The sequence below is a fragment of the Sceloporus undulatus genome, chromosome 7 (assembly GCF_019175285.1).
Source record: "Sceloporus undulatus isolate JIND9_A2432 ecotype Alabama chromosome 7, SceUnd_v1.1, whole genome shotgun sequence".
Taxonomy (NCBI): Eukaryota; Metazoa; Chordata; class Lepidosauria; order Squamata; family Phrynosomatidae; genus Sceloporus; species Sceloporus undulatus.
In genome coordinates this window covers 6,478,858-6,494,706 of record NC_056528.1, presented here as the reverse complement: position 1 = coordinate 6,494,706, position 15,849 = coordinate 6,478,858, and the positions used below count along the sequence as shown (strand labels likewise).

Below are 15,849 nucleotides of genomic sequence, written 5' to 3'. Positions count from 1 at the left end.
CAGCTTGTTCTTTGCGTTCTCCGCGCAGCCCTTTCTTCCGAGCCTCAAGCTCAACGTTTCCAAACTATACCGCCTGTTACCTAGGATACACAGCCGTGTAGGTTAAACCTCACCTCCGCTCTCCAAAAAAGAGCCCTTTGAATATTAAACTGGGGTTGGAGGGCTACTGGAAATGAGAGACACGCTCCTGGGTTGAACTGGTTCCAACTGGGCTGTCCCAACTGGAGTGCAATGTATGCATTCCCTATAACCGAAAAAGTCTGGAAGGCAGTATAAAGCATCATCATATACTGTAACAATATATATATATTTGCAGTATCTCACCAAAATAGAACACAGTTTCTGCTTGTGTTCCAAACTGGCAGCAACAGAATGTGATGAACTCTCCAAAGCTGCGTCTACACTGCAGATTTAATCCAGTTGGATACCAATGCTCAATGCTATGAAATTCTGGAATCTGTAATTTATTGTGACACCAGAACTCTCCGACAGAGAAGGCTAAACTACAACCCTCACATTTCTTAGCCTCATCTGCACGGCGGAAATAATCCAGTTTGGCACCACTTTAACTGCTATGGCTCAATGGTGTGGGATTCTGAGATTTGTGGTTTTGGTGTGATGTTTGGCCTTCTCTGTCAAAGAGTCTGATGCCACGACAAACTGAAAATCCCAGCATGCCATAGCACTGAGCCATGGCAGTTAAAGTGGTGTCAAACTGCTTCAATTCTGACATATAGATGAAGACTTAGGAGGCTAGTTGAAATCCTAGGAGCCTTAATGGAAAAGGCCCTGTTCCCTCCTTAATAATTGGATAGGCTCATGTAGAAGAAGGTGCTGCTTCAAATACTTTGGTCCCAGATAAGTAGATTGAAAAACAGGTTGACACTAGTTGCAAGACTTTGGAAAGCAAGAAAGGCCACCAGGACAAAGAAAGGGAGGAAGGAAGAAAAGAAGGAAAGGAAGGAAAGGAAGGCTATGTATGGTGGGAACTGGAGTCATTTGAACCAGTTCAAACCAATTTGCAATCCAGTTTAAAAGGTCGTGGGAATCAGGCCTTGGTATCTGCTGGGGTTTGGTTCCAGGACCCCTCATAGATATCAAAATTCATGGATGCACAAGTTCCATTAAATACAATGCCGTAGTAAAATGGTGTCCATTTTGGAAATCCATCGCATAGGTGGGCCTGGATTCTGATTTCCAGAGACCCAAGGGCAGCTCTTCTTCCAACAAACTCCAATGGTTTTTCATTGCAAATCTGAGTGCCGCTCTCTGCTAAAATAAAATATTGATCCAGGAAACGGCTAGTGCGTTTTTAGGCAACAGGAAATCCCCTGTTCTTGCATGACGAATCACAACGAATCAATGGGACAATAAAACCTGAACGTTTCATTTGTCAAGCATTTCCTTAGCACTTTCTTTCCCTTTTGTTTCACTTCTCTAACCTCCCCGTGCCAGAACTAAGTCCTAAAGAAAACAACAACAGCAAGTTCAATAAACCCATTTCTCCAATATGTCCTAACATGCTGAACCGCAATGCGCTAGCATGCTTAAGATATTTGGAAAGCTTCCTCTGCGAAGTCAGAACGCAAGAACGTAGTGACATACCCAAAAGTAACTGCCCAAAGTTGCAGTGCAGATTAATTCTCTGTTCTCCCTCTTTGTCATCTGTTTTTAAAATGTCCCAGTTTCTCTCTCCTCCGTCCACTTTCTTCCCCCGTCACCTTCAATTGCTGCAAACCCCAGGAAGTTCAAGCAAACTCTTGCAGCTTACATGTTCTTCTTCATTAATAAGTTTTGCAACCTTCACCAACAGTATGATGTTGCTTGGCCACAAGCGTCCCAGTTTTCATTTGCAAAATGTTGGTGGGCATGGCTTCCCTGGTCGATTCTTTTCACACTGTGCATAGTTCCACCTGACAGTAAGGGCTGTTCGACAGTGGGACACACTTCGTCTCCTTCCTTAGGGGTCTTTAAACAGAGTCTGTATGGTCATCTGTCCAGTATGCTTTGATTGAGAATTCCTGCGTGGCAGAATGGGGCTGGACTGGATCTCTTCCAGCTCTATGCTTCTATGATTCTAGGATGTCACATTGAGGATGGAGAAAGCTTATTTTCTGCTACTCCAGAGAACAGGACCTGGAACAATGGATGCAAGCTCCAGGAAAAGTGATTCGACCTCAACATTAGGAGGAACTTCCTGACTGTAAGGCAGTGGTTCCCAACCTGTGGGTCAGGACCCCTTTGGAGGTCGAACGACCCTTTCATAGGGGTCACCTAAGACCATTGGAAAACACATATTTCCATATAGCAGTGAAAATAATTTTATGACTGGGAGTCACCACAACATGAGGAACTAAAGGTTGCACCATTAGGAAGGTTGAGAGCGACTGCTGTAAGGGCTGTTTGACAGTGGAACACACTCTTTCCTTGGAGAGTGGTGGTGTCTCCTTCTTTGGAGGGTTTTAAGCAGAGGCTGGATGGCCATCTGTCGAGGATGCTTTGATGGTGAGCTCCTGCATGGCAGAATGGGGTTGGACTGGATGGCCCTTGGGGTCTCTTCCAACTCTAGGATTCTATTTGCAAATGCTGTTTGGGAGAGCCTATCTGGAGATCCAAAACAGTGTGGGTGCGCATCATCTCACCAAACAATAGGGCCAAAACATCTTGGTGAAACAGACTGGCTGTTGCATGCTTGTCCCAAGGCCCACGTTGCGTGGAATGCAGAGAGGCTTCAACAAAAACTTCATTCATTTTCTCTATTTACACGGAGGCTCTTTTTATAGTCTGCACATTCCCTCCGTGCCTAAACAGCCAAGTAAAAAAATATGCTGGTATTTAAAAGGCAATCATTCTGCCAAAATGCAAAACCATTGTATACAACCTGCAATTTAAAAGTAAAGACAATAATGTAGAAACCAGTGGGACTGATCTTTTGCAGCATGAACTGACTAGGCAAACATATTTCATGAGCGCAAGGAGGGAGGGATTTGGGTTGCGTGGAACATATCTTTTCCATCGCTAACATTTCTATGATTTTATTATCCCTTTCAAATCCCTTCCAAACCCAATTTACAACCGAGAGAAAGAGAGAATGCAACGGAGATAAGAGGTAAGCTTCGCCACATCACAAAAAGCATAATTGGAAGAGAACATTTCAAAGAAACTGAGAGAAATGATAGATAATGGAATCATCTGGCTTTGAATCTGCGGCTCTAATCTAAGATTTGTTTCACTCTAGAAGGAAATAAAAGGGGAGGGGAATCCCAACCTCTACTTAAACTGAACAAAGAAAGGGGTCCTAGAACAGATCAAACCTAAAATCTCCCTGGAAGCCAAGACGACAAAACTGAGGTTGTCATACTTCGGCCGCAACATGAAAAGACACCATTCGTTGGCAAAGGCAATAATGCTAGGAAAGGTGGATGGATGTAGAAAGAGAGAAAGAACATATGCTAGTTGGATGGACTCTATTAAAGAGGTCACTGGTTTGAATTTGCAAGACCTAAGCAGAGCCTTTGAGTGCATAGATCTTGAAAGATCATGAAAACCATACATGGAGAGAGAAATCGCAGAGGTTCAGGAAAAGAAGAGGCACTAGGGACCACATTGCAACCATACAATGGCTAATGGAGTGCACCAGGGAATTCCAAATGAAAATCAGCATGTGCTTTATAGCCTTTGACTGCATAGATCATGAAAGGCTATGAAATGTCCTTAAAGACATGGGAGTGCCAACACATCTGATAATCCTGATAAAGAATCTGTACTCAGACAAGAGGCTACTGTCGGAACAGAAGACGGAGAAACAGAATGGTTCCCAGTTGGGAAAGGAGTCAGACAAGGCTGCATGCTTTCATCCTATCTGTTCAACTTGTATGCAGGACATGTTATAAGAAAAACAGGCTTGGACACAGAAGAAGGGGAAGTGAAAACAGAAGGAAGGAATATCAACAGTCTAAGGTACGCAGATGACACCATAATACTAGCAGAAAACCAGAAAACCCATGCTTGAGATCAAACATTGATAGAAACAGGGACTGCAGTCAGGAAATCAGAAGATTACGAATGGAAGGACAGCTATGAAAGAACTAGAGAAGATCCTTAAATGCTAAGACATACAAGTGAGCACCAAAGTCAGAATCATACAAGCCATCACATTCCCTATTGCCATGTATGGATGTGAGAGCAGATCAAGACGGAAACCTCCCTGGAAGCCAAGATGACCAAACTGAGTCTGTCGCACTTTGGACACATCATGAGAAGGAAAGACTCATTAGAAAAGACATTAATGCTGAGATAGGTGGAGGGAAATAAGAAGAGAGGAAGGCCACATGCCACATAGATGATGGACTCTATTAAGGAGGTCACTATGGGTTTTATGGGCTTGAAGGACCTAAGCAAGGCAGCAGAGAACAGAGTGTCTTGGAGATGTCTCATCCATATCTCCATGAGTCGAGATTGACTCAAGGGCAGTTAACAACAACAACAACAACAAAGCAGAGCAGTGGACAGAGATGTCTCATCCAGAGGGTCGCCATGAGTCAGGATTGACTCAAAGGTGCCTAACAGCATTTAAATCAAGCTGCTCCAATGAGGAAAGCAAGCTTGCTGTAACCAAGAGTAGAACTTTGCAGGGAAGAACCATAGACTCATAGAATCATTGGTTTGGAAGAGACCATCCAGTTCAACCCCGTCATGCCAGAATACACAATCAAAGCTTTCCTGACAGATGGTCCTCCATCTGTAAACCATAAGCTCACTTCAGTTCTAGTACTAAGCACACAATTCCCTTGTTGCAACAGCGCCACTGTTTCTGGGCATGGTTCAAAGTGCTGGCATTGACCTATAAAGCCCTATAAGGCTTGGGTCCAGGTTATTTGAAGGACCGCATCTCCCTTTATGAGACCATTAGAGGTCTAAGATCTTCAGGAGAGGCCCTTCTTGCTGCCTGAGTTGACATAAGATAGCTTCCTATGATCTTTAGGTCTTTGACAAAGCTTGGAAACGTTCATTTTTAGACTGCCACTTGTCTTCCTGATAAGGTTCCTGAGTACATTTTCCAAGGCCTGGACCTATTCCTCTGCAATAAGCCTTTGGAAGAGGTGGGATAAAAATAAATCATCATCATCATCATCATCATCATCATCATCATCCTTATATATTATAGCCATATTAGTCTGCAGAATCAGTACGTAGAGAGATCTTGTAGCACCTTTGAAACTAACTAAAGAAAGAAGTTGGCAGCATGAGCTTTTGTAGACTTAAGTCTACTTCCTCAGATGCATTTGGAAGTAGACTGAAGTCTACAAAAGCTCATGCTGCCAATTTCTTTCTTTCAGTTAGTCTCCAAAATGCTGCAACACCAGTTAATATAAAGTATCCCTTAGCATTTGAAAGATATCCATTGTCAAGCATTTGAGATCTGTAAAAGCAATGTTGCAGAAGAGAGCCATCATTACAAAAGTTCGTTGACATGATGTGAGATGACTCTGTTTCCACAATGAAAACGTCAGTTTTGTCCTGATGTTTAGCACCTTTCCCCTTTTCTCTAATGAAGCTCACCTCTCTTCCAAAAGGAAATCATTAGCATATTTAAGCTTACATTTTGAAAGGAGGAGAGGATAGGGCGAACTTCAAAAAAGCCATTCAAAAAAGAAAGAGACGGAAGCAAAACAAAACATTAGCAATTGATAGAAACAGGGACTGCAGCCACGAAATCAGGAGAAGATTAGGAACTGGGAGAGCGGCTACAAAAGAGCTAGAAAAGATCCTAAAATGCAAAGAGATCCAACTGAGGACAAAAGTTAGAATCATTCAATCCATTCTATTCCCCATTACAATGTATGGATGTGAGAGCTGGATAGTTAAGAAAGAAGATAGGAAGATAATCCATTAATTGGAGATTAAGGCCTGTTACAGACAGCCAAAATAAAGCTGCTTCGAGTCACAGTGGAGGTATGGTGTTTCAATGATGCATGCGTCCTAAGAGTCCAGAAGTCGCACCAAAGCCACGCTCCAGCCTGTTTTCTGCTGCTCCAGAGACTAGGACCCGGAGCAATGGATGCAAGCTGCAGGAAAAGAGATTCCAGCTCAACATTAGGAGGAACCTCCTGAGAGTAGGGGCTGTTCGACAGTGGGACACTCTTCCTTGGAGTGTAGTGGAGTCTCCATCCTTAAAGGTCTTTAAACAGAGGCTGGATGGCCATCTGTCAGGGATGCTTTGATGGAGAGTTCCTGCATGGCAGAACGGGGTTGGACTGGATGGCCCTTGTGGTCTCTTCCAGCTTTATGATTCTATGGTTGTAGACAAAGCCAAACTTTGCTTAAAGTCAACCCAATGTGATTTGAGGACATGTCAAGAGTGTGCCCTTCTGAACGTGTGCAGAGCAATTGCATCGGATAGCAATCGCATGGCCCCCTTGCACCAGGATTCCCAGGTGCAAACCTTTGCAACCCACTATTCTCCCACAGCTTTGCTGAGGACCAATATGAGCAACCCCACACGGCATGGAGTCGCCGTTTCCCCGCAGAGAAGGCCAAGGGAAAAGCCGGCGCCAGAACTCCGATGCTAAGCCTTGCCTTTGCATCAAAGCCTGCGCCGACTTCCTTTTCTGTTTAGAAGCAGCATCCCTTTTGCAGCCAGTTTCCATGGCAACTACTTCTGGAGTTTAAAGAAATGTTTAAAAAAGGGACACCAAAACAAGAAAAAAGGGGCAACGTGTTAATGCCCGGGAGCAAGGGATGTTATATAACAGCGCACGTTTCCAGATGCGCATCTCTTTTTGGGCTGCTTTCGCTTTTGCAAATATGTATTGTGGCTTTTCCAGCAGAACTTGTCCTTCTATCGCAAGTGGCCAGACCTGGAAAGGTCCATTAAAACAATGACCTTTCGCTGCAAAACCGAACCAATGAGAGAAACACCTTTCACACATAACCACCATCAGGATCATATTGCTCAGGAAAAGTAGTATTCTGCTCCAAGCAAACCAACAAGTGAATATGCAGGAGTAGCTATGTTGGCCATTTACCAAATTCAAACACAAAACCATCCCACGGTGATACCTTTATTGTGCATTTCGGTTGGACAATAAAGGTATCAACAGGTGAAGTATACAACAGCAGACTCCAGAAGCCCTTACTGAGCTTGCATAAATAGCAAAACAGAGAGAAAGGGGGAAGCAAAGCCTGCCTTATCAGCTAATGTCAACACATAAAAATGTATAGATCTGTACATTTGGCTTGTTGCTGTTGTTGCTCCGTGCCTTGAAGTCATTTCTGACTTACATAGTGACCCTAAGAGGATCTATCATGGGGTTTTCTTGGCAAGGTTTGTCCAGAGGTGGTTTGCCATGGCCTTCCCCTGAGGCTGAGAGAGTGTGACTTCTTGCCCATGTGGGTTTCATGGGAATCAAACTCTGGTCTCCAGAGTCCTAGTCTGACACGCAAACAGCGACGCCACGCCAGCTCTCCAAAATGAAAATCGTAAGAAGAGTGATAAAAGAAAAAGCCATCCTTGGATGGATGCATTTTGAAAGAAGCCTTCAAGTAGTCTCCAGAAGGTTCAAAGTGGTTTCTTTACTTAAGCAAGGTTTACCTGACCTGGTTGTTTCATTTCCTATGTGCTTATTGTTCACTTTGCTGAAGTGTGTCAAACTGTTCTTTTTTGGTGGTGTAAGAACTACTATCCCTCTTCTTTCCATGTTATTTCTGCCTCCAGTACCAAATATTCAACCAAAGAAGTCATGCCCAGGAACACATTGACTTTGTTAATGGTGGCATAGGTATGTGTCCAACGTAAGTGGTGTTTAGTAGCATCTAACTGTGAATTTGAGTACCAAGTGTCAACAGAATTGGAAATAAAACAAGCCTATTGAAAAGCAAAGAGGACATCTAAGATCCCTTGAATTTTGCAAAATACCACAAATATGCTAAGGAGTTTATCATGGGGGATGATTGGAAGTATAAACGGTGATTAATCCGTGATAATCCTGCAATGGCTTGTATTGATACTTCTATTGATGCAGCCTAAAATCGCATTGGCCTTGTTAGCTGCCGCATCACACTGTTGACTCATGTTCAACTTGTAATCTACTTGGACTCCTAGAGATCCCTTCCACACATATAAATCTCTTGTTCAGCCAGGTGTCCCCCATAATCCTATATCTGTGCATTTCATTTTTCTGCCCTAAGTGCAGTACCTTACATTTCTCCGTGTTGAATTTCATCTTGTTAGCTTTGGCCCAGCTTTCTAGTCTATTCAGGTCATTTTGAATTTTGATCCTGTCCTCTGGAGTATTAGCTATTCCTCCTAGCTTGGTCCACTGAAAGGAAGAGGTTGCTAGCATGAGCTTTCATAGACTTGAGCCAACTTCTTTAGATGTATGTGGACTTATGCTGTCTACATTCGCCGGTTCTTAAAACCATCATGTTCAGATTGTCATCTCCAATGATTAATCATGGGCATCCTATAAACATATCATAAACTAAGAAACTAACTAAGCACCGCTCCATTGGATTTTTCAATGCGATTTCCTACATTCCTTATCCTTGCCAAATTTGGGAGCGCTAATGAGTGTTGCTGTTTCCTGCAGAGTGTCTCCATTTTATATCGCAGCAACAAAACAAGCAGCTGCCTTGGCACAGGATGGCAAAATAAGCAACCACCCCCAGTTTCAAAACGCCACGGGGAGGAACAAAAACCTTTGGACACGGGCAAAGAGTGTGTACATACAACACCGAGAAAGTCGGTGGTTGCAAACCCCCCCTAGAAAGCAGCAACATTAGTTACATATTTGTGTGGGTGTCAATCTCATTCTACTCAACAGGGTGCAAACCTGAGGAGATGTGCATAGAATTACACATTAAAGTTACAGACTGCAAAGGCGAAGGATGGGTTGGACTTCCCTCACAGTGTCAACAAACTGCAAACATCTAGACAATGATGTATTCTTTTTTAAAACAAAAAACAGAACCAGAAGCATACACACAGAGCTTTCTGGGTAACAACAGGAATGCGGCCAAGATGTGCAACATCTTTGGGTTGAGAACCACCCCCAGGAATCCTTTCGAGATTATATTCTTCGCTCGCCACTTGCAAATAAAATCCAGCCACAAGAGAAGCAGTTTTGTGATGCATGAGGATGATAAGTCAGCTAAAACAGAATCCGGTTCCTTTATTGCACTGTTTCAAGCTTTATTGCACTGTTTACTGCAGCAGGCGCATGACTTCAATCCAGCACCAAAAGTCGAGGCTCATCCCAAGGAGAAAACAAAGCCGAAACGGAGCCGGAGAGTAACAACTTCGGAGATGATCCTGTGGCACTTTACAGTATATACTCATGTATAAGTCTAGAAATGTTGGTCAAAACATCAACCCAAAAAATCTAAACTGACCTATCCACAGGTCAATGTAAGTACTGTACTTTAAATCATAAAAATGGACCACTCCTGGCAAAAGATAAAAGTGTAATCTGTCCTGGAAGCACTGACCTCTCCGCTACTTACTTATCCACCCAGCCTTTAAGGTGGGCATGAACATTTGCAAGCCCACTTTTTAAGCAACAAGATTGTTCCCTCCGCATCCAGACATGCACGTGCTATTTTCAGTTTCCCAATAGGAAGAGGACAAAAGAAAGAAGTGATCAATTAACACCACCAAAAACAACATTTGGGGAGGCAGATTTTGGTCACTCGGAGCAAGTGGCCATTCATAAACATATAATGCAATGGTGACTTGGACTTACCGACTATAACGTCATTTCTGGAAAGGAAGTACTGGCAGTGTGCGCTCCCACATGAAGCATCTTCTGGTTGTCTCAAATCCGCCAACATGTTTTCCAGAGTTGAAAATGCTCCCACTCCCGCAGTTCGAAATGTGCGCAAGTGCGGTTGTCAAAAGGAATCACTGTTGAGCATAATGTAGTTTTACAAAACAGTTCTAGCAATAGCAAAATCCAGTGAATCTGAACAGATGCAACCGCCTTATGTTGACTCAGGTCACTGGTTCGTTCGCCTAGGCAGCGGCTCTGCAAGGTTTCAAGGCAGAGGAAGAAATATATTTCAAGGTCTGGTCCCCAAGAGCAGAGATGCCTGGGATTGAGGCTGGGCCCTTCCGCATGCACTGTCACTGAGCTGCGAGGAGAGAAAGATGAGCGTCGGACCTCTTCCAACTGTTCGATAACATTTCCGCCTTTGGAATACTTTTAGTAGGCAGGATTCCAAGGAGATAAATAGTTATCTCCCATCAGTTCCATGCAATCGCATACGAAGCAAAAGATCACAAGTAGCAGTAGCAAGAGTTCATATTGCAAAGGGACCTTGCAGCGCCTTTGGGATGAACTGTGCGAAAGAACTTGCAGCATGAGCTTTCATAGACTCTGTCTGCTTCCAATTGTCATTGGGCCTTTGGGATGTCTCCTTTCTGCGACAGGTTACACACCTGATAAACCAAGCAAAACAAAATTAGTAAGCAGTTTTCCTGAGACTGCTCATTTCTTATTTTGTGTGAGTTTTGCATGTAAGAAATACGTTTGTTGTTATTGCCATCAAGTCATGGATGGCGACCCTACGGCAACTCTATCATGGGGTTTTCTTGGCACTTTTCTTCAGGGGGTTTGCCATTGCCATTGTGCTTTGCATTTTAACATGTTGTACCCCACCTTGAGCCTTGAGGAAAGGCAGGAAAGAAACCATAGAATCATAGAGTTGGAAGAGACCACAAGGGCCATGCAGTCCAACTGCATTCTGCCATGCAGGAAATCACAATCAAAGGATCTCTGACAGATGGCCATCCAGCCACTGTTTGAGAACGTCCAAAGAAGGAGACTCCACTACACTCCGAGGAAGAAGTGTGTTCCACTATCAAACAGCCCTTACTCTCAAGACGTTCCTCCTAATGTTAAGCTGGAATCTCTTTTCATGTACCTTGCATCCATTGCACCGGGTCCTGTTGTCTGAACCAGCAGAAAACAAGCTTGCTCCCTCCTCAATATGACATCCCTTCAAATATTTAAAGAGAGCTATCATATCACCTCTTAACCTTTTCTTCTCCAGGCTAAACATCCCCAGCTCCCTAAGGCGTTCCTCATAGGGCATGGTTTCCAGAGCCTTCACCATTTTAGTCGCCCTCATTTGGACATGCTCCAGTTTCTCAATGTCCTTTTTGAATTGTGTTGCCCAGAACTGGACACAATATTCCAGGTGAGGCCTGACCAAAGCAGAATGCAGTGGCACTATTACTTCCCTTGATCTGGACACTATACTTCTATTGATGCAGCCTAAAATCGCATTGGCCTTCATCATCATCATCATCATCAAATCATCACCACCATCACCATCATCATCCTCTGTGGCTGAGTGTGTGTTACTTGCCCAAGATCACTTAATTACTTTACATGGCTGAACAGGGACTTTCTCTGGTCTCCAGAGTCATAGTCTAATGCTCAAAATACATACGTGTGTGTGTGTGTGTGTGTGTGTGTGTGTGTGTGTGCGTGCGCGCGCATATATACAGAGAAAGACAAAGAACGCAATTGTAAAGTCAAAGGCTTTCATGACTAGCATCAATAGTTTTTTGTAGGGTTTTCGGACTATGTGGCCGTGTTCTGGAAGAGTTTAGAGAGAAGTCATCCGAAAAAATTGATTGGGCATGGAATCCTGTAATAAAATTGTGGAAGGAAAAATGGCCTAAACAGAATAGAGTGGCACTATTACTTCCCTTGATCTAGAGACTACATTTCCATTGATGCAGCCTAGAACCACGTTGGTCTTTTTAGCTGCCTCATCACACTGTTCTTCCTTCTTCCGTATGCCAACTGCCATTGCTCTGAAGGAGAGAAGAGAACCAGGCACATCTTTATTGTTCCTTGGCACCAGCAGCGGATGAGATTAGGGTTACCATATTGTCTGGATAGCTGGGTTTTACCCAGATTTAAGGCATGCCACCTGGCTATTTCGGACATGTACGAAATGAGAATGTGAGGTATGAGTACCATTGTCCAAGCAGCAAACAAAGGGTCTGAACAGACAGGCCAAAATAAAGCTGCTTCGGGTCACTGGAGATATGCTGTTTAAATGACGTACAGGGCAGAAGCTGCACCAAAGCTGCGCTCCAGTCCTTAGCACTGGAGTGTGTCTTTGGTGCACCTTCTGGCCTCTTAGGACGCATGCATCATTTAAACAGCATACCTCCAAAGTGACCCAAAGCAGCTTTATTTTGGCCTGTCTGTTCAGGCCCAAAGAGCACACCGAAAGATGGGCAGAAAGGGATGGCACAGAAAGCAAGTGACATGAGTGCCCAGAGTGCAGAAAGCAGACAGATGGGGATTATGTGGCTCCAGGTGAAACATCTACCTATGCAAATAGGTAAGGAAAACCTTCATTTGCTTATACCTCAAAGCAACTTGGCTACAACAGCAATTCTGCAAGTTTAAGCATCCACTGCTGTGCTAATTTCTTCTTTAATTTGGAGAGAGTGCAAATGCCACTGTCAAGGCAAGCTTCATTATCTCTCTATCGGCTTGGGAATGAAATCTGTGCAGCCTTGTAAAGCAGAGATAAAGTTGAGACTCGATGTGCAAAGGAATGCAAACATAACTTCCCGTGTATTCTTAGCCGGCGGAAAGAAGCAATGGCCTTGTACGAAAAACCGTCATAAGGTCAACGTAACTTTGTTGGAGTTAGCCATCTTTGCAGGCCTATATTCACTAGTGACTAGTTTGCATGTTTTGTTGTTGTGTGCCGTTAAGGCATTTCTGACTTATGGCAACCCTAAGGCGAACCCATCATGGGTTTTTCTGGGGCTGAGAGTGTGCAATCTGCCCAAGATCACAGGTTACTCAATAGGAAATTGAGTACAGTGTATAAATATGGTTTGTTTGGGTTTTATTTCTCCACACTTCTCTTCCTGCATCACTTTAACATGTGGTCATTCTTACATTTTCCCACTCTCTCCTCCATTTGACCATGTATATATCTTACATACATACATACATACATATACACACATATATATATCTTACAAAGAACACTAAGCTTTTCTTTGGTGTGTTTCAGTGAGGATGGTACTGGTTCAACATCCATCTTCACTGTTGTAATATACAGTACTCTGGGATACATAGTACCTTGGTACCTTTTTAGTCTCTCCCTTTCTATTTCAACTTCCATCTTGCCACTTTGATGACTCTGCTTAAGAGATTACTCTTGGTCACCTCTCACATTTTCAACCAACTCAAAGCCAACTTGGCTACACTTACCTAAAACAAAATGAATCGAGGATGTTTGGATTCCTCCCTTTAGCTGGTGGATGTTAAACCAGTTGGCTAGAAGTAGACTTCAGTTGTGTCTAACTTACACACATTTATGGTCACGGGTATGAAAAATAAAGCCTACCCAGCTTCTTTGGATGGAGACCCTTTGAGCAAGAGCTGGCTCAAATATGTCACCTTCAGAGAGGTCCAACAAATTTGGTCACCTTTTTGTGACCAAATCTGGAAGCAGTAGACAAATCTAGGCAGCTGAAACATCAGCCCAAGGGTTGATGTCCTCAGTTACGAAGTTCTCTGGGACCACAATCTCTTGGCAGGTGAGATCAAATACAACAGGGCATAACAATATTACGAAGATGAAGGTGGGCAGGTCCACCTGGAGAACTCCAGAAGGTTCCCTGGGTCTTCTCCTGGACATGGAAAGTGGTTTCCCAGGTCTGGACAAAGCCACCAGAGAAGCAAAGAAAGGAGAGGTGTGGGATCACTGCTAGTGGGTCCAAAGGTAATGCCATGTCCTACTTGGAAGAAGCCTCCTCAGATGACCAAAGGAAAGAAGTAACATCAGATAACCTTGAAGAGATGGAGGTGATGGCTAAACTGCTTCATCCTTCATGGTGCCACAGACTGAAAAAACAGCCCAGAGAAGCTCAAGCAAGGGCATTGCCTGCCTTCAAAGGAAGATACTGTTATATTGAGGACAGCCGTGCCTGTACTGAGTAACAGAGCAAAGCCAAAGTTGTGCCTCTGCAGCAGAAAACCATTCTCAGTCTTTACCATTGCAAGTAAAGAGCAAAGGTTCTGCTTCTAAGTCAGAGCAATCCCATTCCGTGCTCATTGACCTGGAGAAGAGAAGATTAAGAGGTGATATGAGAGCCCTGTTTAAATATTTGAAGGGATGTCATATTGAGGAGGGAGCAAGCTTATTTTCTGTTGCTCCAGAGAACAGGAACAATGGATGCAAGCTACAGGAAAGAGATTCCACCTCAACATTAGGAGGACCTTCCTGACATTAAGGGCTGTTTGATAGTGAAATATGTTGCATAGGAAAGTGATGGAGTCTCCTTCCTTGGAGGTCTTTAAACAGAGGCTGGATGGACATCTGTCGGAGATGCTTTGATGGAGAGTTCCTGCATGGCAGAATGGGGTTGGACTGGACGGCCCTTGCAGTCTCTTCCAACTCCGCAGCTTTTCAACCACACTTATGTTGCTCAAGCTCGGTGTGAGTGCTTGTTAAGCATGAGTAAGTGCCCTGTGCATATCCTCCAACTATCCTGATTTGCCAGGAACAGTCCTTATTTCTCATCTGCCATGCCACTTGTTCAGCTGGTTTCCAAATGTCCCAGTCTCTCTCTCCTAGTTTGCTAGTACCTTCCTCTGCACAATGCGCACAAGGGTCTGCACTGCAGAGATAATGCAGTTGGACACCACTTGAACTGCCACGGTTCAATGCTATAGCATTCTGGGATTTATAGTTTTGTGAGATGTTCAAAGTGCAGAATCACATAACTCAGCAGAAGGGCAAAATTTGCCCCTTTCCTGCAGGTTCAGGCAAAAGCAAACCGCTGCTCCTTAGCTTGTATATTCTTCCTCAATAACATTTGCAATCTTGACCACGCTCTGATGTTGCTTGGACATGCATGTCCCATATTTTTATCTGTGCAATGTTAGATGGTATGATAAGAAAGGTCCTTACATGTCACCAATAAAAAGATGCTATTGAGGGGACACCTGGTTTTGATAGCTTCACCCTTCAAAGAAATCCTTTGCTCCAGACCTGTTTTATGTCAAGCTACAAAAGCAAGTGCTCCCAAGAAAGAAAGCAAAACCATGTGAAATGTGACACTGACTGATATTTCAACTCATGCCCTTCGGCATGACAACGCCTCTGATCTTGGATGCTTTCTCCAAGCATGGTGACTCAAAGCGGTTGAAAGTTTTATCGCACACAGTCCTTATTTATTTAGGATTATTTCCCAAATGTTGTTTCCTCTTGGCAGGAGAAAGGTGGGGCATGAATGGAATGAATGAACATTTTACTTATATCCCACCTTTCTCTAATGTTAGATCAAGGCTGCTGATACACTGCAGAAATAAATCAGTCCGACACTGCTTTGAATGCCAGGATTCAATGCTATGGGATGCTGGGATTTGTAATTCTGCCTTGTCAGAGAGTGCCACAACAAACTACAAATCCCAGCATTCCATAGGATGAAGCCGTGGCAGTTAAAGTGGTGTCAAACGGTATTAATTCGGTGGTGTGGCAGAAGCCCAAGACATGTTAAGAGCTAATGGGTTAGTGATAGAGGTGAGGGCTGGCAAAAAGAAGACATTGCCTCCTCTGCATAAGAATTCTGCTTCCCAGATGAAATGTCCCTTCCAAATTTCCACCACTGCAGTAACTTACAACTTCAGTTGAGCATTTCAAAATACAGTGGGCCCTTGGTATCCGCTGGGGTTTGGTTACAGGACCCCCCATAGATACCAAAATCCATGGATGCCCCAGTCCCATTAAATACAGTGTGATATTATTATTATTATTATTATTATTATTATTATTATTATTATTATTATTATTATTATTATT

At 43.6% G+C, this 15,849-nt stretch overlaps 1 protein-coding gene across 3 annotated transcripts in view; it reads right to left on the bottom strand.

Moving 5' to 3' along the window:
* Positions 1–15,849, bottom strand: part of PLCH2 (phospholipase C eta 2) — a 239,746-nt gene that overhangs the window by 221,455 nt on the left and 2,442 nt on the right. For all 3 annotated transcript variants that reach the window (XM_042479267.1, XM_042479268.1, XM_042479269.1), the window contains exon 2: positions 9,744–10,438. In XM_042479267.1, coding sequence (XP_042335201.1) covers positions 9,744–9,831 — 88 coding nt within the window. In that variant the 5' untranslated portion in view covers positions 9,832–10,438. The remainder of the gene's footprint in view (positions 1–9,743; positions 10,439–15,849) is intronic.